The sequence below is a fragment of the Daktulosphaira vitifoliae genome, unplaced genomic scaffold (assembly GCF_025091365.1).
Source record: "Daktulosphaira vitifoliae isolate Bord-2020 unplaced genomic scaffold, ASM2509136v1 Scaffold_2, whole genome shotgun sequence".
In the NCBI taxonomy this organism is placed as follows: domain Eukaryota; kingdom Metazoa; phylum Arthropoda; class Insecta; order Hemiptera; family Phylloxeridae; genus Daktulosphaira; species Daktulosphaira vitifoliae.
In genome coordinates, this window is record NW_026099573.1 from 30,871,432 (window position 1) to 30,896,684 (window position 25,253).

The 25,253-nt window shown below is 24.8% G+C and overlaps 3 protein-coding genes across 10 annotated transcripts in view; 2 read left to right on the forward strand and 1 right to left on the reverse strand.

Annotated features, from left to right (window-relative positions):
• The window catches only part of LOC126897646 (uncharacterized), a 63,562-nt gene extending 42,700 nt beyond the window's left edge, over positions 1–20,862 (reverse strand). For 5 of the 6 annotated variants that reach the window (XR_007702152.1, XR_007702145.1, XR_007702146.1 and 2 more), the window contains exon 1: positions 20,157–20,862. The gene's annotated coding sequence lies outside the window, so the exon portion shown is untranslated. Of the gene's footprint in view, positions 1–1,925; positions 2,020–20,156 lie in introns of all 6 variants that reach the window. The other variant, XR_007702149.1, reaches the window with a different exon arrangement.
• On the forward strand, positions 1,632–7,832 carry LOC126897652 (homeobox protein ceh-1-like). The gene is made up of 4 exons (XM_050671420.1): positions 1,632–1,800; positions 4,977–5,214; positions 6,538–6,716; positions 7,485–7,832. The coding sequence occupies exons 2-4, from the start codon at positions 4,989–4,991 to the stop codon at positions 7,653–7,655; spliced, it is 576 nt and encodes a 191-aa protein (XP_050527377.1). The 5' UTR covers positions 1,632–1,800; positions 4,977–4,988; the 3' UTR covers positions 7,656–7,832.
• Positions 20,863–23,956: 3,094 nt separating the features above from the next.
• Positions 23,957–25,253, forward strand: part of LOC126897657 (uncharacterized) — a 7,106-nt gene continuing 5,809 nt past the window's right edge. Inside the window, exons 1-3 of one of the 3 annotated variants that reach the window (XR_007702156.1) lie at positions 23,957–24,425; positions 24,550–24,639; positions 24,970–25,067. Coding sequence is in view for 1 of the 3 variants with exons in the window: in XM_050671425.1 (XP_050527382.1) it covers positions 24,944–25,067 (124 nt within the window). In the remaining 2 variants the exon portion in view is untranslated. Of the gene's footprint in view, positions 24,426–24,549; positions 24,640–24,837; positions 25,068–25,253 lie in introns of those variants that run through there. The other 2 variants (XR_007702157.1, XM_050671425.1) reach the window with 2 other exon arrangements.

Genomic DNA, 25,253 nt, shown 5'->3' on the forward strand with positions numbered 1-25,253 from the left:
ATAAAAACAACAAAGCAACAACTGTATATAAATTATTAATATACTAACAAACCATAAATTTAATTTAATTTTTCATAATTTTAAATTAAGAAAAAGAAAACCATTAAAACTCGTTTTATTTTTAAAGACATCAGTTATTTGAGCAAATTGCTATTCTAAAAAGAATGATTTTTTTTACATAAAAACCTGTTACATATGTACAATTAATAGTAACAATACCTTTCCAAAAACTAAAATAAATATTTGATATATATATGGAAATCTATTAATGTATGGAGTATTGACAATCATTTTGATAGAATTGAGCAGCAATTAGATCAAAAATATACTTCATTAAAACTATTAAATCAAATGTTATTATTTTCTTTAAATATTAGATACGGTATCATACTCAAAAATTATATCATCATTAATTTTAGTTTAAATTTAAGTTTATGTATTAATTATGTTTTATACAATTTTATCTACAATAAATGATACCATTAAAAATAAGTTTTTAATGGTATAATTTTCTTATAAATATCTTTATGATCATTTAGGCAATAATTTGAAAAACTCATAACGTCATCAATATGTTAGGACGGCAAGAACACAATCTCAAGATTATATTAAAAAAACGCTCAAAATACTTATTTCTAAAAAAAATTTTCATATATAACAAATAAGTATTTATAGTTTTACTTTTATGGTAATAAAATTAATTAATAATAATAAAGTTGATTAGCCCGTTCGATTTCAATCACCATTAATCTCAAATCAATATTTACTAGAATTCATGAAATTTGAAAATGTTGACCTAATTATACTAAAAATATGCATTGAGTATAACTTATTGCTTCTTAAGACTTCGATTTAATTTTTAATAATCACTAGAAATATCAACCAAACCAAGTAAAACAAACAATACTCTATATGTACAATTACTGTATAAAAAACTTATTTTATTAATATAATTAAACGTCACTACTATATTTTAACTTAGTTTTTTTTTCTACATTTTGCATGTTAACTAAATAAAATAATTTGGATTCGCATAATAGTATTTCATAAGTAATGTGTCTTAATAAGATATTATTAATATATCGTTTTCAAAAACATGTCCAATTTATAAAAACACGTAATTATAGAATTTTTTTATTGCTGTATTTTAGGGGTGATATTAATATTATAAACATAAATTTCTTTGGTATACGCTAAATAAAACAATATGGTTGGCAACTCATTTTTTCTATTTTATGCATTTTAGTCCCTTTTTTAAGTATATTTACTATATTAGTGTTATTATAATAATACACATTAAAGGTATACTGTAAGATAAACTGTGCTCCTTAATGTAGTGATAGTATAGATGATCAAACCAGTTTATAGTCATCATGGCTTTAGAACTGGATTGAGATGCGGCAACAAGTTATTAGAAAATTTTCACTTAATTAACCCGGTCGCGTACACGGTAGTAGTGGTTACCACTTTACCTACAACATAATGGATAAATACTGCTCCTACCCTTCTTCAGAATACAAACAGACCTCGCCCCTTCTCTCCCTGATCGTTCATCGTGAATGGTGTAGCAAAAATAGTCTTGTATACACATTATTATTATTATTTAGTCATCACATAATGCGGTCATGGGGTTTTTCTTTATTCGGGATCATGACAATAAACCAGCATCAGTTGCTGTTTAGATGGTGATCTTTCAACACCAAAATTCGATATCATAACCATTTTAGAAAATATATAAAGACTGTGGAAGACGAAGGATTGATTTTATAATTTTATAAGGCGAGAACTGGCAATTTTAAGGTAATATTAAAAAATATTTATTCATGAATAACATATTGAAAATTTTTCAATAAAAAAGTATATTTATTAAAAATAAAATACTAAAATGAAACTCTTAAATTGTTTTAAATCAAATTTTAACATACTTAGATAGAACTCCAGATATCTTATTTGACTAGGCAATGCATTTTATACCTATCCCGTACCGTTTACAATATACTATTGTTGTATCAATTATATCTGAAATACCATAGCAGCAGTTATACAGGATGTTTAAATCAATAAATACTTTAATTATACACCAAAATTGCAGAAATAATATTTGCAAATAATTTTACATGTAAAAAAAACATGTATTTTTTATTAAAATATTTTATAGGATAAGTAGATAAAATTTAAACTATCCAAATATATTTTGTTTGATTTACACTTGTGGATAAGATTGATCGAGAATACAAAATCTTTATAAAAAAATCGGTGGAGTCAAAAGAATACGCTTTCATTTTGCCTGTAAAAGTATATGCCAATTGAGCACAGGTTTAGTTGATAATCATATAAGCCAAAAGAGCAAATTTTATTATCAAGCATTATTTTATCTATAAATAATTTTAGTTATTATAAAGAAAAATGTCAACAGATTTTTTTTTTTTTTATAATTTACCAATTCCTGAATTATTTGAACCATATTATTAATCTTTAAGAAATTTGATTGGATTTTCACTACCAAGCTTGGTGTAAGTAAAATTTACAATCTTTTAACTTTATACTTGGGAAAACTGTGAAAACGGCCCTACGTTTTGCTATCTCAAGATCTAATATTACAAGTTCCAAATTATATCCAATACTACATAATATTTTAATAAATATAATAAATATTTCAATAAATATAATAAATATTTTCACATTGCTATGCATATATCCGCAGTTTTTAAAGAAATATGAAAAGTTACTAATGAAGTATAAAAACCATTTATATGACAATGTATTGTGTATTGTTGATAAAAATACTTAAAACAATAATTAAATGTGTCCATCTGATATATTTATAATCGATTCAAACTTAGATTTATAAATGGTACTGTTCTATACGGTTTAACAAAGAAAAAAACAGTATTTTTTTTTATTTTAAATTGAATGCTTTTGATATGTGCCCCAAAAAAAATATTATCGAGTAATTTTTTCTTTTTTTTTTACCTTGGTCTATTACTTATTATTACATTTTATTTAAACAATTAATATGTTTAAGAAATTTAATTTAAAGTCTGGTTAAGAATTTATAAGTACATAACGGATAATTTTAAGATATTCTTTGCTAATTATAATAAAATGATTGACATAAAAAAAGACATCATTTTCTTATTTTCTATTAATTTAAAAAATTTAAACTTAAATATTATGAAAATGTATATATATATATATACAGGGCTCATTAGCCTGAATAATGGCCCAGTCGGTTCAGGCTGTAGTTCTACTTATTTGTTTAAAGGTAACTGTAAAACATAACATTTAAACATATTATAACAGACAAATATATTATTTTTATTTACAAAGTCTAAATTAATATCAAGTAAATAATAGTCGTGATCATAATTTAATGGTAAAATAGCTCTTTCGAATAACATACACGCTAAAATAATAAATGCAGAAATTATTTGCCATAAGTCAAAAAATATGTAATAAAACAATAACTTAAGGCTAAACAAGAAAAATATCCCATTGTGCACGTCAGCGATAAAAGTAGACTTTACAAATAAAAATATAGGTTGTTTTTTGTTTAAAGCAATACAGTGATGACAATTGATGACTTAATTAATCAACAGACAAAATTCTAAGTAAAATAAAAATAATTATATACATTGTTATAATTGATAGTTTGTTAATTAGAAGCCTAATTAACACACACACATATATATATACTGTTTCTGATGTTAAACTTTTTGTAAAAATATATAAAAATTATTCCATTTACTAGAACTTAAGCATATTATATCAATTTTTTACAATAAATTTTTATGATTTTTTGATAACTATTTTTTAATACTTCACCAAAATTTTTTAATGTTATGTGGCGTTTTTGAGTAATTATTGAGGGTATTCAAATCGGATGAGAATCAACTTGAAAATTTTGTTAATGATATAAAAATTTAAACAAACAATGTTGTATAAATCTCTCAAATATATCTTTTATGTATTTTGCAAATACCAAGTTATTGAAATCAATAAGCTTATTTTTATAATTAATCGAAGTCATATAAAATAGAAGTCTAAAACTCCCATAATTTTCTCATAAAACATAGTAGGTAACAATAAAAATGAACTGAATTTTATATAAAAACATATGAAAGTTAAGTTTTTAAAATAAAGTAACAGGTGTCTATTGAAATGTTGTCATATTTAGACTATATTTGGAGTCCTAATAATAAATTAATTATATACATTTTACGTCCGTTGATAATTATTTATTACTTATTATTGTTAAAATTTTATACACGAAAAATATTTTTTTTAAAGAGATTTGAGTATTTGAAAATTCATGGTCATCTAATATTTATTAGATAAATTAAATATTCAAATATTTCATTTTATTTTAATATTTCATTTTAACTAATAATACTATTTATGGTAACAAATTTAGAGTAAAAAAAAAATCGTTTTCAGTTAAGAATTATATAAAAATAACCCTCTAAGTAATTATTTGTTAAGGTCTGCATGTGTTATTCGAATTTCAAAATACCTATATTTGATAAATATTAATGGCATATTTATCGAAAATATATTATATTATTACGATACAACTATATGTACATTTTTAAATATAATAAATAATAAAATGACTTTTAATTTAAAACGATTCTTTTCTAAACATTTGATTTTCAATAAATACCAATTTAATAAGAAGTCAGGGTTTTAATTTACCTTTTTTCTTCTTCGACTTCACTCGTGTTTTCAAGAGTTTATACAATCGTCTGTTAGCTTAATATTTTTATCAATTATTGTGAAAAATAAATGAAAATTTGCTTTAATGTTATTTATATTACTAGAAACGCTAATAATATTTAAAAAAATTCTAATAGAGTAAAAATTAAAACACTTAGTTAAAAGTGTTCACTATTTATTTATTTTTTATTCGTATTAAAGATATAGATTAACAAGTTCTAAATTTATTTTAAAAAATTACTCTATTTGATTTCTTGTAGTTAAAGTAAATAATGCGAGGAGTTCAAGAATCGATTATAAAAGATTCTACAAATTTTGCTAAACAAGCCGATGATGTTTCGGTATCCGATAATCAGAACTGTAAGCCAGTATTTTTGTTTAGTGTGGACTACATACTCAACACCGCTGGAAAGGGAAATAACAATGACGTGCATAAACAAGACCCTTATAATTTTGATTGGCTTTTTTGTACAAGATTTAAGCCACCAAAACTTGACAGTAAGTATTAAAAATTAACTAATAAAAATATAATTGTTCTAAATGATTTTTGTTATAATTAAAAGTTAAAAAATAAGCAATATAAGTACATAATAATATGTTTAATATACATGTGAAAAATATAAATTGTCTTACAGTTGGCTTGCACCTAATCATAATAACTATAATTGTTATTGGAACGTTTAAATTAATTTAAATTAACAGTATTTATTTTTATTTAATTCGAACTATTGTTGACTTATCTAGTTTTCAGTCCAAAATAGTTGACGTCTTTAATCTCAACTAATCCTTTTTACTTATATAAATGTTATAGGATTCCTGTCTAAAAATAGGTTTGTTTCTTATTAATAAATTTATATTTAATTATTAATATTTTATATGTATTTGGGATACCTAAACCAAAAAAGTAACATTTAATTGTTTTAAAGTTACTTACAATATGACTAATATATTTAAAAACCAGCAAAATTATTTTTTTTTTTACGTCAGTGGGGGAGATAAGATAACCAAAGTATACCGTGAAAAAGGAACAGCAGCGGACATATCTATGTATATCAGCATGCTGTTAGATCTACTATAACTAGATGGAGAAACTGGAAAGATATCCCAGTGTTGGAAAAGGGGTTGAATTGTAAGGTGCTGCAGGTTTGGGAGATCTCAGGGGACTGGGAGCGAACACCATAGCAAACATCGAGGATAGAGAAGACGGTGAATTGTCGTCTTGAAGGGTTTTTCACAGAATCCCTATCCTCTTTCTCTGACGAAATGAAGGGATGTATTCAAGATAAAGTCCGTATTATCTGTCTTATTTCTTCGTTCTATCTAGAGAACTTCCAAATTTTATAATGGCAATTTTTTTTTTTTAATTACATTCAGTAGAAGTAAATCTTTGAATATCAATTTTAAAAGTAATAAATACAAATATAAGAAAAAAAATTTAAATACACGTGTGTCATTATATGGAATATTACTCACCCATATTAAATTGACTTAGAACTAATACAAATAATATGTTGATATTTTATTTGCAAAAAAGTTACCTTCAGTCGATTAATATATAGTTTAATTTGCTTTTTCTGTTTTTCGATAAAACAGAATAGTAGTACTACATTTATTATTTGGAAACTAGTTGAAATAAAAATTTAAAAAACATAAAAATAGTCATTCATAAAATTGTTCGTTTATACTGCAAATAGTAAACATCTACTTAAGTACTATTACATATTTGTTGGTTGGTGTATAAAACGGAGTTTAACATATTCATATACATATTATTATTACACGGTTTTGAATGATCATAATGATTGTTTTTATAAATCAAAGGATCGAAAAAGAAAGACTCTCGACAAAAACAAAAACGTAGGCCAGGTCGTAATCCAAGAATACCTTTTACTGCTGAACAAGTATCAGTTTTGGAACATGAATTTAAACAAAATGCTTACTTAGGAGGAACTAATGATGTACATAGACTGTCTGAAATATTGCGACTATCAGAAAGTAGAGTAAGTAAATGATAAATTAACTACTAAAATTACTAGACTTCTTTAATTTAGATCTATTACAAATATAGTTTTGGTCATAAAACTAGGAATATTGTTTTTTGACCTATTATTTTATACTATGCGCCACAACTTATTTTATAACATTGTAAAACAGCTTATTAATTATGACAATGGGATAGACCATTGCCCCAATAAAAGTAACTAGTATAACCCTGCATAGGCTGATTCAATCCAATCCAAAGTTAAGTAGTGTTAAATTAGATAGGACTACAATTTTTTTTAATATTTGTATTGTAAAGCTGTTTCAAAAATAATGAAATTGAGTCAGATCAATGACATATATATATTTTTTTTCTTTTCTTTATTGAATAGAAACTATCAAAAGTATTTTGAAAAAATTGAACACCAAAAAAAAAAAATTTATATGATGTTGATAATTTTTGTTGAAATTGAAAAGCAAATCTATAAATCAAAATAAAATAGAATAATTTTACAAAAACATTATTCTCATAAACTTAATTTAAAAATGTCGATAAAAATCTAAAATAGTTAACTCTGTCTAATTCTAATTGATTCAAAAAATTTTCTTGAAAGTCATCTTTGTTTATCCTTATATAAACAAAGATGATATTTTTGAATATGCCTTATTTGAAAATTGGTAATGCCTTATACTAGGATTTGATGTTAAAGTCGATGATTGTCTAATTTATTAGTAAACACATAATACAATGTTCAAATATTTATACTAATTATTAATATTATTTTTAGATAAAAATATGGTTTCAAAATCGCCGAGCTAGAGAACGCAGAGATAATCTCAATGCTGACCATTTATTGTCATCAACGCCAAACAATACAATGAGTAATACAAATCATAAATCCATCCAATTGTCAATGATGTCTGCATTTAAACCCTTGAATTACACACCACCAACGTAAATTTCATTTAAGCTAAATATAAATAATACAATATTTTCCATGTATTTGATGCCAAAATTTTAATTTTGCAAAAATTAATTTAAATTTATTATTTAGTATAATTATTTTGTATAGTTTGTAAATAATGTAATTTATTGTTAATATTTAAAATTGGTGCCATAATGTTTATGTTTATAATAAAATGTATTTATAATAAAATGTATAAATTAATTTAAAAAAATATGTTTCTTAATACTAAGAAACATATTTGTATTTTTTCTGTGTACTATATGAGATTAAAAATAACCAAAATTAACAGAAAGTTACATAAAATAGATANTCTGTGTACTATATGAAATTAAAAATAACCAAAATTAACAGAAAGTTACATAAAATAGATAGAAAAAATTCCAATAATTGTTATTATACTTTAAAATTAATAAACACACAATTACAATAAAATTACTATAGAGAGTTTACTTTAAAACAATTTTTTTATCATAAAAAAATAATGTAGAAATGAAAAATACACGAAGTTACTACTAAAATATCACTTTTGAACTGAATTATTTTACATTTTCATAAATTACAACATTAAACAATATAATGTTAATAATTAATAATATTAAAAATAAAAGCAAAGAAAACTATGAAAAATCGAAATTTCTGTTGAAGTATGGTAAATAAGAAAGTCATAACATATTATACTACACCACATTAATGATTACACAAAAATATTACAACGACAATATTATTAACAACTGAGAAATGACTGATATATCAAGTCTGCAGCTAGTAAATGTTTTTACTTTTTTTTAAGAGTTTTTAAAATATTAATGTTATAATTATAACTATTATATTTTGCATTTTATGGCAGTTATTTTCTTACAACTATTTCATTCATAATCTTATTTTATTATTTTTTATAGGGTATCTGAAATGTAATATAAAAAACGACTATCATCTCCTTAATACAATCAATATCATTTTCCTGTTGCATTATCTATTAGGGGATTACTCTAGAATACTAGTGTATAATAGCAGCTAGATTCGGTTTGGTTACGTAAATAGTCGTATAAATGAGAAGTCTCATATTGCGGAATATACAGGGTGTTCAGTAAGTCAGGAAACGGGTATCTATTGTTCTCATTGTTACAAACAATGAGAACAATAGATACCCGTTTCCTGACTTACTGAACACCCTGTATATATATATATAGGTGTCCGTTAGCTAAAGAATTGGAATTTTTGTTAATTTGAAATTCGATCTTCTCATCTTTATAAATTACTCTACCATAAAAAAAATTAGTTCTAAAAAATTTGATCAACACTAACAAGTGCCACTAGAGAGTTGGTTAAAATTTGAACTCGAGGGATAATTTCTTAGTTTGAACGTATTTTTTTAAAATAATTTTGAAGATTACTAAAAAATTATAACTCGTATCGTTAAAATCAACACAACATTAAATAATATAACATAAATTAAATATCTAAAAATTGTGTATAAAAATATTATTACAAATTTATTTTAACAATTTTATTTTCATATAAAAATTTTCGTTTATCATACGACTAAATGTTTCATACATTAGTTATTTACAATAAAATTTACAAAATATTACATTCAGTAGAAAATTTTGTATCTGTAACTCTATTTGATACGTCGAACTTAGTCAAAAAAATCTAAGGATTAGTTACAATAAAAAATAATGATAATAACATTAACGTTTAAAATATACGTTAGCATTATACTTTAATTTCTATTATTAGATGTTATAAAATAGTTTGATATCAATTTAGTAGTTTTTAAAAATTGATAAAGTTATAGAAGCAATAATTGTAAATAAAGACCCGTACATTACATTCAGTGTATTTTTATACAGTCGTATAATAAAATGACATTATAAAATTTTATCAAATAGAATTTTTTCGAGTAAAACTGAACAAAAATTAATTCATTCAATGAAGAGCTAGATAATTTGTTCGATGTATCCCATTCAAATGCGTTGGAATTGATTTAAATGTTTGGAACCTAACTGTATATTAGGCTTTAATAGATTATGATTTCAAATAGGTTAAAAAAAATTAAGAATTTAATATGCTTACAATTATGAAATGAAAACAATTTTGAAGCAAAATTATTTTTGATCTTAAACGATAGCATTCTCCTTCATTATTTTCAATTAAGATCTTTAATAAAGTCATCCACCAGAGAAAGTTCACTTAAAGAGGTTTGTTATATTAATAACGAGGTTAGAGATAAAAAAATAAAATTTAAATTAAAAAATAAATGAGAAAAAGCAGAGCGATAATAGTACTTGCTAATCAACTATAATATAAAAACAATTTAATAGATCAAATTAAAAAACAAGTTCTGTGTGAAAACTACATCATTATAGGATAAATTGCAATAATTTTTTAAAAAGTTAAAACTATTAATGGATTAAAATAACAATTCATCAACTAACTCGATTTCAAATANTTATTATTAATCATTTGTTATAAAAAAAGTTAAAACTATTAATGGATTAAAATAACAATTCATCAACTAACTCGATTTCAAATAAAAGTTTTTAAGTAAGAACATTTCTAGGTGTTTTTAAATTTTAAAATTATCAAAAATTTAACTTATTATTAATTTTTTAAAATAGGTAATTTAAATTCGACACTGATGTTCATGTATAATAAATAAAATCAGCATTTATTTTCAACTAAAATAATTACTGCAACACCAATTATTATTTAGTTAAATAATTTAAAACAATGATTTTATTGATAAATTAAATGTTTTATTTATATTGAAATAATGATTTTACTACAAAATAACACTGATTTCACTAAAAGTTATTATAACATTTTAGATAAACAATAACTCAAAAATAAAACCCTATTTTGAATCAATCATGTATCATTTTAATGCCATGTCATTTAAGATTTGTATAGGTGGTATGACTTGCTGTACATACTGACCAAATACAACTAACTTCAGTATTAATAAGACCAAAGTTATGGTCTATTAATATATGTAAAAACAACTGAACAGAACAAAAAAACATGATTTTCTCTATTTTTTACTCAATGATACTAGAATTGAGAATTTTCATACACATTTTTGTTTGAAGCGTTATTTCAGTGGCATAACTTTTTGTAAATGCAAACTAAAAACAACACACTTCATATTTCATTTTTATTTTTTTTTATAATATTAAATAGTATATACAGAATTAATTGTAATTTAATAGTACGAACTAAATTCCAAAATATACAATTTAGATATTTTGATATTATTGTAGTAAAGTCATAAAATGATGTCTACTTAATTTAAAACAATATAAATATCTTCAAAATTATATAAAGAGTTAAATAATTAAACTTGATGTTGCAATAATTTATTCTTCTATGGCGTGATACTTACAAGAAAAAATGTATTAATAAAATTGACAATTATGAATTATTTTTTTAACAATGTCTTCAAGAATTTTTTTGCTAAGAACAAATATTAAAAGATTAAATGTAGGTAAATATATCTATAAAGATATAAAATGCTAGAAATTAATAGTTTTAGACTTGTCTTTAAATAAAAAAATGTTGAACAAGTACTATCATACTAATAGATTTTGAAGTAAATTATTATAAGTTTTACATACAGCTCTCATTGCTATCACTATAAGTTAATCAATGAATAAAAAATATAAGCCATGTGAATTTTCACATTCTTGTTATATAATCATTAAAAATAATTTGTATTGATTAACGATTGTTAATATCAATTAATAAGGAAATAATAATAAGGATGGTAGATACTTCTTGCATATGAATATTACTCAAATTTCCAATGAAAAAATAACAAAAAGTTCATAACCCTTTCAGTCTGATCTCACTGTTTTACTACTATCGTTACTCTCAACGATTCAACTCATATGGAAGAAGAAGTGATCAGTTGCATGCAAAATTTACATTATTAAAAAACAAGTTGTATTTATTCACTGAAAACATTATAGTAAATACTAATATTAAATAAAAATATAATTATAAAATATAAAAGGTTTAGAGTAAAGTATTTTGAGTACATTAACTATTAAGTAGGAACAAAAGAAAAACAGGCAACTATTAAAAATAAAATGTTAATTGAATGAATTAATATATCAATAGTCTATACGAAGCAAATTTACAGAGTTAGATCTTTATTTATACAAAAAAAGTTATTATTTATATTATTTTAACAAAAATTAAAATCAATTTGTTGTGTTGATTTATAATATAACTAATTGTTTATTATGCTATTTGTATAACGAACTGTTCCGGACAGATTATTCGTCCTTCACCTACATTAACAATTAAGAACTCTACTAGTGCCTGATCAGCACAAACGACCTTGCAGCTCAACTATCAGTAAGCGGCGCGCGGGTGTAAATAAACTGATTACACACTTTTCTTAAATTAAACTTTTTAAATAATTCTTAAATTAACTTTAATTAAAAAAAAAACGAAGGCAGTCCCCATTTTACCACACTTGCGGGAACTTACCTTTATTGATCTGGTGACTTAACTCGGGCAGTATTTTTGTGGTTACTAAATTAAATACGATTATTGTTTACTTATTATTATTATTAATTCGGGTTGTGTACACAATAAATCAATCACATTTTTATGAAAGAAAAAGGCTAAACATTTTTTATTATTATTGATATAAATAAAAAAAATTTTTTACTCAAAGATGTCCCATGGACATCTTATGCGCAGAGAAGATCCTGTAATTTGCCAAACCTGCGGAGAACCTGTCACAGTCAAGCACCTCCTTGTCCAATGTCGTAACCATATAGATACCAGAAAAAGATTAGAAATGCCTGATAACCTCTTTGAAGCCCTCAGCCCAACCCATGACAACACAATCAAAATAATCTCATTTCTTAAACTAATCGATATGTACAACTCAATTTAATATATTTGTATTTAACTAGTTTAAGAAATACTATGTATAATCATATATGTAACCTAATAATTTAATTTTGTTCAAGCTAATAACCTTAGAAGTTGAAGCTTAAAAAATAAAAATAAAAAAAAATTTTTTTAACAAAATTATAATTGTATCCTAAGTTATAAGCGTTATCAGTTAGGTCTGAGACACTGTATTTACTGTTATGAGCAAAACCATTATTTCATATTTTTTATATATATTTATTAAATTACTCGTAAAATGTTTACTTAAAATTACATCAGAGATAATTAGACTAAAATAAAAATAAACCACGGGCTGGAAGGTCAATTACTTATAACGATTATTACATTGTAGTTTTCATTCCGGATTACATTTATCCACGTAGTAGTATCTGGAAGTAAAACTCCAGATTACAACAATATAAGTTATAGCCAGAGCCGTAGCTTGGCGAGACTGTCCCAGGCCAGGAATATATTAATAATATTTTGCTTGGTCAAACAATTAGTAATAAGATGATAAAATTAATATCAAAGAGGTAAAATATTATACTATGTTTGACTACACACCTGATGTGCTACATACAGAAAAAATTCTGCAAATTATCAGATATGTTAAGACAGCTGATGGTGAGATTTCAAATAAAGAAAGGTTTGTCAATTTTATTCATTCAAAGGAGAAAACAGGTACTAGATTCGCAAGTGAAACATTAAATATATTAGAAAAAGATGGAATAGAACTAAAGAATTGTAGAGCATAAGAATATGATTATGAAGTTAATATGACTGGTAAATATAGCGATGTACAAGCAGTAATGTGTAGAAAAAATTTATGTAAATGTATAGCCACATTTATTCTTTGTGCTACAGGCAGTTTAAACAAAATTGTAATTAATATAGCAGAAATATCTCCTACCATAATTTCATTTTTTGGAATAATTAAAAAAATAACCTTTATAATTAAGTCAAATACATAAAATAACTTTAATAGCATGATAGATCTATGATATAGATATCTGATTCAATTGACATATGTCCTGATGTTTATCCAATAATTTATAAGTATCAATGTATTTTTTTTACCTTTATAATAATGAAAAATAATAAAAATACCTAAAATGTCAAATATTAATATTCATTAAGTCACAAATACTTTCATTAAAAAAATATTTCAAATATTGGAAAATTTTTAACCCGCACGACCGAATATTCGAAAAAATATGCGCGACGCGTGATAGTTTAATGGTTACAAGTAGTGGCGATCATAGAGATAATTTTTAGCAGAGTTGAAAAAAAACATGTATTTTTTGTTTTAAACATGTTTTTCGTTTTTGAATTTTATGTTTTAAACAAATGAAACTTAGGAAAAAACATTGTTTAAATCATATTTTTTCAAACACAATATTAATTTAAAATTTTTGATCTATTATTCTTCATTCTACTAAATGAAAGATACCTTATTTGAAGTTCGACTTTGTACCAAACTGTCGCGATCAGTTGTGTTTCGAACTACTTCGCGCCGGTGCCACCGCCGTGAGGCTGTGCTGGTGAATCCTCGAAATAAGAAAACCAATTGCAATGAAGGAACCACAGACTATTTATAACTTCGCATTACAAGTTGGCTATCGCAATAACGTCTACGGTACTGTTAGTTATTTATTTCAGTAAGTTATTTTGTGGTGTTTTTTTTTTTTTTAAACCCTATATTATTTTTAGTTAATTTACATATTAAATGAAATATGAGGGAATTCAAAAAGATGATAAATGCATTACGTCCTGGATATAAGCCACCAAATAGGAATTCTGTTTCAACCGACTTGCTTGATAAGGTTCATATCAACAATCAACAATTAAAAAAAATTTATGCAACAAGAACCTATAATAACCTACAACCTATAATAGGCATATGTGTCACAGATATAGAAAGTGAACGAGTGCATCTGATAGAGTCCATTGATACGAATGGGAATAGTCACAGTTCCGAGTATTTATTACAACTACTTAAAAATTCAATTAAGAAATGTGAAGAATATAATTGTAAGGTAACTAGTATAGTTACAGACAACGCTGCAAATGTTACCAAAATGAGAAGGGATCTGTTTGAGGAATTAGACAGAAAAGATATAATAACTTATGGTTGTTCAGTCCATATATTGAACTTACTTATCCATGATATAGAATTGCCAGGAATAAAGGGTAATATCAAAAAAATTTGTAAATAATTCAGAAATGTACATTTTGCTAGTGCAAAATTTCGAAAAGCTGGTGGTTCTGCTCTTGTATTACCTCAGGATGTTCGTTGGAATACTTTATTGGAAAGTTACTTGAAAAACTGGCCAATATTATTCGACGTTTGCTCAAACAACAGAATAAGTATTGATAAAGATATAATAAAGCTTGTAAACGACACCACTTTAAAGACAAATGCCCAAGACTATTCAAAAAAATTAAAGTATATCGCAGTAGCTTTGGACAAAGAACAAAGAAACACTTGCACTATAGGAGAGGCTACAGATATATGGCTAGAACTTTTGGAAGCATTCGAGACTGAACAAGCAAATGGAGAATTTTTAATAAGTGATACGAATAAAGTCAAGGAGCGTATGAAACTGGCTTTGACCCCTGCTCATTTGCTTGATCATCGCTTTAGAGGAAATAAACTTAGTCAAGAGCAAATAGAAACTGTCATGAAATATGTAGAAACCTATCATCCAGAAGCATTGCCAATTATTATTAATTACCAGGCAAAGTGTGCACCCTTTAAATCATATATGTTTTCTAAACATTTAATTGAGAATGCGAATGTAAAATTAATACCATTGGCATGGTGGCGTTCTATAAAAAATAAAAATACGACAGCATTGGAACTTGCTCAACAACTACATACAGCTATTGCATCATCAGTCAACATAGAAAGACTCTTCTCATCATACGGTTTAGTCCATTCAAAACTACGTAATCGGCTAGACAATGTCAAAGCGGCTAAGTTGCTTTCAATTTTTAAAAAGCTTAATTCTATCAGTGATGACGTGACTGATCAGAATGATCAAATTGGTGACTATGACTATGAGACAGAAAGAGTGTGAGAAATTTGTTAACGCTTGTATGCAAAATGTATTAAGTTTTCCAATTTTTGTTATGTTCCTAATTCCTATTATTAATGAATAAATAAATAAATTATATGTATGTTAAAAAGTTTGTATAATGTATTTTGTATTTGAAAATTTCTCCTATTTTTTCTCATTATATTGATAAAGAAAATGAAAAAAAAAAAGCTTGTTTAATTTAAATGTATCAAACATGTTTTAAACCTAAGCAAATGTTTAAAACTTGTTTAAAACAGTTGATTATAACAAAATGTTTAAAACGAAACAACCCTGATTTTTAGGGAGCCTGGACCAAACTTTTTCGACTGATGATAACATATTTTCCGTCTAATTAACTCGACGAGTAAAAAAGTACACAATAAATTCTAAAAATACCGATCACTAGTAAGTAGAGCTTGAAATTTGAAGCATTTGAATTTTTTTATAGTACTCAAGGATATAGCTCATCAAATACTAAATCGAATCACACATTACAGAATTCAAATCTAAATTTTTTTTTACATAATCTTTTATTATTTGTGAATAAATGCATTTATGGTACTTTTGTGTCCGTTTTTTAGCTTTAATTAGTAGCTTTGGTTAGTTATACGCAATTTTGGAATATTTACCGAACGTTTATATAAATTTAATATAAAATTACTGAAGATATATTTTATGTATGTATACCTAGTGAAACATTATTGCCTCATTGGTGTATATTTCTGAAAATAGATTTTTAGAATTTGTCAAAGTGATGACAGAGTGTGAAGTAGTGGCACGTTGACTGCCTGGACTTCGGACCCGTGAAATGATATTATGGAACTACATTTACTGACTTGTTAACTAAGTTCAAATTTACAATAATAATATTTAACATTCATTATTTATAGCAATTTAGGTGTTCGGTTTTAAAACATTCGAGTTTTACCAAAAAGTTCATATTGTCACGGTTGTAGAATCAGTACTTAGTGGTCTTTAGTATGTTATATTGGCGAGTTTTATAAGAATTGTTTGTTTTATAGGATTAACATTTTATAATACCTAAAAATAAGAATCGGTAGGCTAGTTGAGTACGCGCATATGTGTAAGTGAATTTGGTGATGACAATATTACCAACAACAGCATCAAATATCTTTGCAAGTTTCCATTACACTAAAGTATACCACTTTTTAAATTATCTCAATAGTCTTTTAAATTATTTTTGGAGAAGTATACAAATAAAATCATACTAGTTTAGTATTACTAGATCAATCTAAATACGTAAGAAATATGCTAAAGAATGCTACGAAGAAACAATACATAATATGAGATCATATACATTTGTAAAGAAAACATGGGTAACCATAGCTAGTCGTTATGTGGCAAACGTAATAATTGACATCTTAGAAATCGATTGACCAGTTAAAATATTTCTTTTAAACTTGGAAGTTTTGTATAATGTTAACTACGATACAATATGTTGATTAATTGACAAGTTGCTATTAATTTTATGGCCCGAAGGAATTAAGCTAAAAAATATTTTGTTATTTTTATCGGATCCAGGCGCCAAACATGGTAAAAGCTATTAAATCTCTTAAAATATTTAATACTGAAATGGAACACATTATTTGATAGGTAACGCATTGCATAAATATACGAAAAAATTAGATTACAGTTTCCAAAAGATGATTTCAAGTATGAAAAAAATATTTTTAAAAGAGCTTTCCCAAATACAAATTTTTCGAAATATTGCACCAAATATTCCTTTACCGCCAGAGCCCATACTTACAAGATTGGGGTACATGGATCAATGTGGCGATTTATTATTTTTCGAACATTTTTCTCTAATTAAACGTGTCATTATGGAATTGGACAAAAATGATGCTACTTCAATAGAAAAAGTTCAAGATTTAATAAAAAATAATAATCTAGAGAGTAATTTAATATTTGTGGTACGGTGTGGCCAAGTCGATAACGCGGCAGTGTTTGACACGCACTGCCTCAGGTTCGAAACTTAGTCACGGGCAGCTTCATTTGTCGAACGAGAGATCACTTCGGTAATTAGAGTCGCCATCCCACTCTCCGGCGACGTACTAACCACACGTCCCGAAGTATAAAATGGTTAAGAAAACTCCTCCTTTGGGGAAGGCAGCTATGACCCTTAATGGGTTAATAAAAAAAGCATATAAAAAAAAAAATTAAATATTTATAAAAACAAATTTCAGTACTTTACTTAATACTATTTTGCGTCTTGAAAAACAGGTTGTCCTCTGTTTAACTAAAAAAAATTGTTTTGGGTGTACAAAATAAAATCAAAGAAGCGCACAAAAAATTGGTAACTATTTTGAAAATTGTTTTAGATAATTCTGTTTAATACAAAAATTATTTCAATATAAAAATATTACTAACAAGAGAATGAACACTACATAAAGAAAATTATACATGTTATTTTGAATTTATATAATAAACAAGTAACTAAAATTGAATAAAACAGTTTTTAAATGGTTAAAATGCATTTTTTGTATAACATTATTGGTAAATTTATAATACCATTACTGTATGTTTTTAGTGCATCAATTTCCTAACCCTACTAGTTATTTAAAAAAATTTTGCGACATACCTCCCCTCACTATACAATCCTAGTTACAAGTAAACATTACGAACTACTGTTTTTAACCAATAAGATTAAAATATAAGGTACAATTAGGGAACTCTGTAGAAAATTAAGACTTGTCGGAACAAAAAATCTTTTTCATCGCCAGTTGTGAAGAAATTCAACCAGACTAATTATTTGTAAAATTGCAAAATTTCAACAAAAACTAACATTTTAACGATGCGGTTGAAGATTCAACTATATAATACATGCACACATAAATTATTATATAAATTTAAATAATTAACTATAAGGATGGATATAGAACAAGTTTTAAAAGGGGTTTTTATAAAAATCAAATTAAGACGATACAATTTTAAATTAAGACGATCAAACACCCTAAACGTTTAAGCAATGTATATTATATCGTATATTATTCGGTTTACGAATGTCATAAATACATGAGGTTTATCGAAATAAAACAAAATAACGACAATAATAGTAATTTAAAACAACATTATTATAAAATAATTAGTATTAACAGTACTAATTATAATAATAATTGTAACAATGATAAAAAGTTGTGTACCTTTTAAAAATAAACAATAACATTATGGTTATTTAAATTAGGTTTATTAGGTAATAATATACAGAGTGGCGCAGCATTCACTGACAACTTAAAAAACTTTTGATCTAGTTAATAAATTTACTGATTTTTTTTTTAAATAATAGTTAACGTTACATCGTTATAATTATATCTCAATAATTTATATTTTATTAAAAATATTAATTATTACTTAAATTTTAAATAAAATGTAAAAACAAGATCCAAAATAACTATTTTGTAGAGTAGATTTTAAGAAAAATGTTGTTAAAAAAATATCTTATTAATATTCAATAGTAAATAGTCTGTATCATTCTAAAGTTTGTAAAAATTTGAATTTTCATGTGTTATTTTACGGTATTAAACATTGAAATACGTTTTGAGACAAGGACTGAAGAAAAGTAAGATAAGTAGTTTTATGTCTTAAGAGATAAAACTACTTATTAAATAATATGTATTGTTCTTGTTTATATTTGAACTAAAGCCAGTCATTGGAAGGTTAATAATTTTCATGGAAAAATCCATATTCATATCATATTTAGTGTAAAAAGATAGTATTTATTTCTGCTCTTTTTTCATATAACATAGCCATCGTTTGATATCGTAAAATAGATAAAAATTCAAATTTTTACGAAATTTAAAATGTCACAGAAAATTAACTATCAAACATCAATCAGAATTTTTTTCAGCAAATTATTGTTTAAAATCTATTCTAGAAAATGGCTATTTTTAAATTTTTTTAAACATTTTTTGTAAATTTTTAAAGTAACATTTTTTTAAATTTAATTATAAAAATGACATTAATTAAATTATTATTATAGCCCTAAAGTATATTAACTATAAAAAAAAAATAATAACTGGATCAAAAGATATTTAAGTTGTTAGTGAATGCTGAGCCACCTGTATATTTATAGGTAATATAAGTTTTATTTAAATATTTATCTTAACTTAAAATCATTAAGTTTTCTGAAAAATTATTAATATAGCTAAATTTGCCGACAAATTACAATTATTGTATTCTTGTAAAGAATAAAAAACTATAAAAATAACAAGAGAATTGGACGAGATATGTTATTAAGCCATAATGCATTTAAACATTTTTAATATAATTAATGTAATGTTTAAATACACTAGAAATTTCGAGGAATAGAAACTACTGATTCATCTTTGACTGACTTAATTTTACATCTAATAAAAATCTTTATTATTAACTCGTTTGCCAAAGTAATAAAAACAAAAAAAAAATTTGACTTCAAGAACTACTCTATAAAAAGCGTTCTAAAAAATAACCGCAATAATCTAATCATTTTAAAAAAATCACTTACCTTAAATCACTTAGACTAAAAAGAATAATTGTGACATCGTTCATGTATCAAACAATTTTAATGTGAAAAACGTCGCCATGTATACTAAAGTGATTCTACTAAACACGGAGAAGGACATGGAGTCAAGCCCGTCGGTGATAACAAAATGATGGGGCATTGTCAAATGTATAATGCTGTTGATTATAATAAACGCAAAGTCGTCGATTAACGGCAACTGGTCAGGTTTAAGAAGGGATAATACATAGACGAATGACTGAGAAAACGTGTGTAAGAGATTAAATATGGCTTGTCTGTAAATTATTAAAACTGTTATTTTTTTCGTGTTATTTCCACTTAGAAATTATTGAAAATTACCAGTATGGTACTTGACCTATAGCATTATACAACTATAACAATAAATTATACAATATATATATGTATATATATAGGGGTCTTTAATACTTAATATATCACACAAAAATCTTCAAAACCTATGTGTTGAAATATTTTATGTCACAATAACACTTATGTATTGCTGAACCTTATTATAGTACTCTGAAGGACAACAATGTGTTCAAAATAAAATCTGAAGTACTTTATGTCTCGCATCTAGCCATATAGTTCATGTCCCATTCAAATGAAACCGTAATTTTGTTATTCATATTCATTTAAACATTCATCATTAAATAATAAGCGTTAAAAATACTTTGATTAGATGATAAGCACAGAAGAGTTTACGCATGACAAAATAGATAGGTATGTCAACAACTTTGTGATACGCAACCCACTCTTCACCCCATCTATAGTTGGTTCGCCTCATTTCATTGGCCGAATATTTGTATGGTCATTTTCCATAATTATAGTGATAATATTATCATTTATGCATTAATATTTAATGTTGTGCAAAAATAATTTGTAACGTATAGAGGAACAATGGAAAATTAAGTATATTATATACTTAATACTTAGAAATGCTTTCATTGAATTAATTAATATATAATTTGCTTCACATTAGTGTTACTTTCTTTTTTATAAAGCCAAGAGGTTGGTTTGTTAGCACAGTACTTTAAGGCGAACTGGCCTAATGTTACTTGGTAATTTAATTTTACTTATTACATACATTTATTTATTAAGTAAATTTTTGTTTCTTTAATTTTTGACAAATTAACTGATTATTTAAATTATTTAGCCTTATATAAGTTCTTGTTCTAACTAAACATTCTACCACTTCTTTGGGTATATTATACTCTCCATTATTTAACATTAATTTGTTTGTTAATGTTGTAAAAATTTTAGGAGCTTTTGACAGATTGTCACCATGCAGACTTCTGAAATATATTTCTTATGAAGAATAAGATGAATCTGAGTTGGTGTAAAGAATTGTGGTAAAATATCACTACAGTGATTTTCAAAACAATGATCTTCCAAATTAATGAAATTATTGTAACATTTAAGTTTATTTATTACAGCAGTATAATTTGTTTTTAAAACGTTATTTTCATCCAAAATTTTTAAATATTTGTTTTCATAATCCTCACACTTGTTTTGTAATCTAATTATTTAAAATATAAAAATTTAGTATAATTATACTATTAATTGAGTAGAATATAAATAAACAGTGCCGGATAAACCGTCGGTACAATGCACCACTTGTACCGGGGCCCAGACTCTTTGAAAATGTATATTTTGTTTTTTCAAATGGTGTATTGAATTTTACTTTGAAAGTTTATTTAATTTATTCCCAATGATAGTGAATGGTAATTGTAAATGTTTGATTGATATTCGATTGTTTAGTATTTATCTTTCTAGTATATCAATTTTAAGTATAGAAAAGGAAAGAACTAAAACTCTAAATATTGAAATAATAATTAACAATTTTGCCAATGCAAAGTCAAGGAAAAAATTTTTCTTAAAATAGAACATCTAAACATTTTACTTTTTACTATTATATTGAAGGCTTTCTTTATTCTGTAGATAATAATATACTATTAATTTTATTATACTTNATTATATTGAAGTCTTTCTTTATTCTGTAGATATTAATATACTATTAATTTTATTATACTTTGTACTCTATAATTTTGTAACTATAGAGTTATCATAGTTGTATACTTGTGACTTTTTTCATAACATTTTTAAATTAGAGGCCCCTAAATTTTTTAGAGTTCAACATCCGGCACTGTAAATATACTATAAATGTGTGTATTACTCTTGGAATAATATATTATTTTCTATTTCACTCTTTAAACTCTCTTCGAGAGGTTTAACTTCAAGGTCTTTAAAAAGGTTAAATTTGTATTTTTCTGTACACTTAACAACAAGATCACATGATTTTTCTCTAAAAAGTCAATTTTGTAATATAAAAAATTGCACTTCATTGATGAATGATTAAAAAATAAATGATATTTAAATAATATTATATTATGGAATAGCATTTTATTTTAAAACTTTCCTATACTTATTATTAGAATGAATTGCATAATTATCATTTGTAAAATGCAATGAACAAACAACAGCTAAATGAAATTAAACAAGCTCATAATAAACAGCTAAATATAAATATAACGATGAAATAATAGTGTAATTTATTTAGGATTCTGAAAAAATATGATAATGTTAATTAAGAGTTACTTGTTTTTACCAAAATCAAAATTTATTGGTTTTTTAGTTATTTGACCTAATCTTATTTGTTTTTCTCAGAATTTTCTTAAGACTGGATCTTTTGGAAATCGATTCAAGGTTACTTTTTTATTTTTTACCAATGATTTTTTTTTACTACCACTAATACAATCAAAAAACTCACAAACAGGCATTTTGTCATAAAAATATAAATTTAAGTAGAATTATGTAAGTATATCAAGTTAAAATAAACGCTGTTCATTTTATTCAATATACCCGGCATAATCATTTCATATCAAATAATTTGCAAATTGATCATATTTGTTTATATTGTAGTATAGATATCACAATAGATTGATATCAATCAATAATAGTAAAAGGTATCATAAAAAACAATACAAAATATTAAAGTTGCTGTCAAGTATTTGATTTAAAGAATTGTATTTTGGCGGGCAAACCTACGGCCAGTGAAATAAGGCGAACCACTACTATGTGTGAGAAGGGCGGGATGCGTTAAACGGTCCAAAACTCGTTTATTGCTGACATACCTATCTATTTTGTCATGAGTTTACGTAAATAAATACGTCAGTCATAGCTCAATATAATAATTGTGAACTCCATCGTCTCGTCGCCGATTTATTGTCCGTCAAATACTCCAATACAGCAAATTATACCAAATGAAAAAAATGAATACTAACTTTACCCAGGTTTAGGACATTTCACCGCCGGATACTACCGCGGACGTTTCGCTACCAACTCTTGATATATAATTTTATATATATCCCTTTAAAAAAAAATTATTATTTTAGCCTAACCTTCATTGATAAGCCCTTAAAATCTAATATAAAATAAAATAAAAAATTAACTATTTTAATTATTTAAACTTAATTGTTATAATATTCAGTGTTTTTGAAGATTAAAATGGTTTATATTAATTTCAAATAATGCCTATAAGATAGTATTTATATTATGTGAAATATAATTTTACTGAAGTCACATGATTGTATTCATTAAAACCCATGTATAAGAGTTTTTACATACATAAACTGACTAATATTTGTTAAAAAATTTTTAATGCATGGAGTTTTAATTTTATTGAAAAAAATATTCATAATAATATTAATATGATATTTTATATGTTAGTTTATGATACATACAATGATTGTTTAAATCAAGTACTTTATAAAAAATTCAAAATAGAATGTCTCGTTAAAAATAAATTAAAATTAATTCATTACTTTCATTTTTTTATATAAATTACCTTAAAAAATATTTTTAATACTTAAAAAAATTTTTTCCAAAACAATTAAGAAAAAATGCATAAATTTTTCCTGTTTGTGTGATACGAACCTCGTATCTTATTGTGTTTGGTAATAGGTGGAATAATAGATGTTACAAACTTAACAATACTGCCTAAGACAAAAGGCAGTAAGCGACAAAATTATTTTAAAATGTCTGCTCTTGTTTTTGATAACCAAATTAACCAAATTGTTATCGAAATATCACCTTAGTGTAAAGTTTAGATTTAGCTGTATCCATCACTCTTACAGTTATTTATATTACATTACGTAGCTACATTCAATATTTCTATGTAACTTTAAATAATGTATCGGTCATGAGCGGCAAAATTAAAAATTGTAAATGTCGCGGTACATGAGAAAACTGATGAAGGTAAGATAATTTGCACTAATATTTCAACCAACTAATATATTCATATCATAAATTAATAGATAATTAGTGTATCTATCTAGATACATCTTATAACATTGACAATAAAATACTTTTTTTATTATAGGTAGTAATAAGAAAGATTCTATCAAAAGAAATACCTTCACTGGCAATAATTTACCTCAAATTAATAATAAATCGTTTATTAGTTCAACTGGTAAGTTATGCATTATATTTTTCTGAATCTTAAAATTAATATCATGTTAGCCATTGGTTTTATACTTAGGTATACCTATTTATATATTTTTTTTAATTTGAAAATTAATTTATTATTTTCCTACCTTTTTTTATTTTGGTCATCAACATACTACATATTATGTATGATTTGTACTTAATCATAGTATTAAAATTTCTATTAAATTTCAAATGAACCAATTAAATTAAAGTTTAAATTTCATGACATTTTCAAATACTAACTACCTTCTTAATTATACCTAATTATTGTATATCAGGCATAAAGTATGCATTGTTTTTCTTTTACAAGTAGTATTAAAATAGATACCATTCACAGAGATGTTTTTACCAGCAATGATTTACCTTTATGGGGAAAAAATATTGAACACAAATTGTATTGTATCACAACTGGTAAGTTATACTTTATATTTTATGTGCTTCAAAGTTTATGCACTGATTATTATTTTTTTATCACCAATTATAATATATATTTTTTAAGTTCAAATTAAATTATAAAAACATTATTTTTAGCTTCGATGCGAAGCTGAGAAGGTATTAATTTTACTATGATGTGTTTTTTTTTTTTTTTTTATTTTT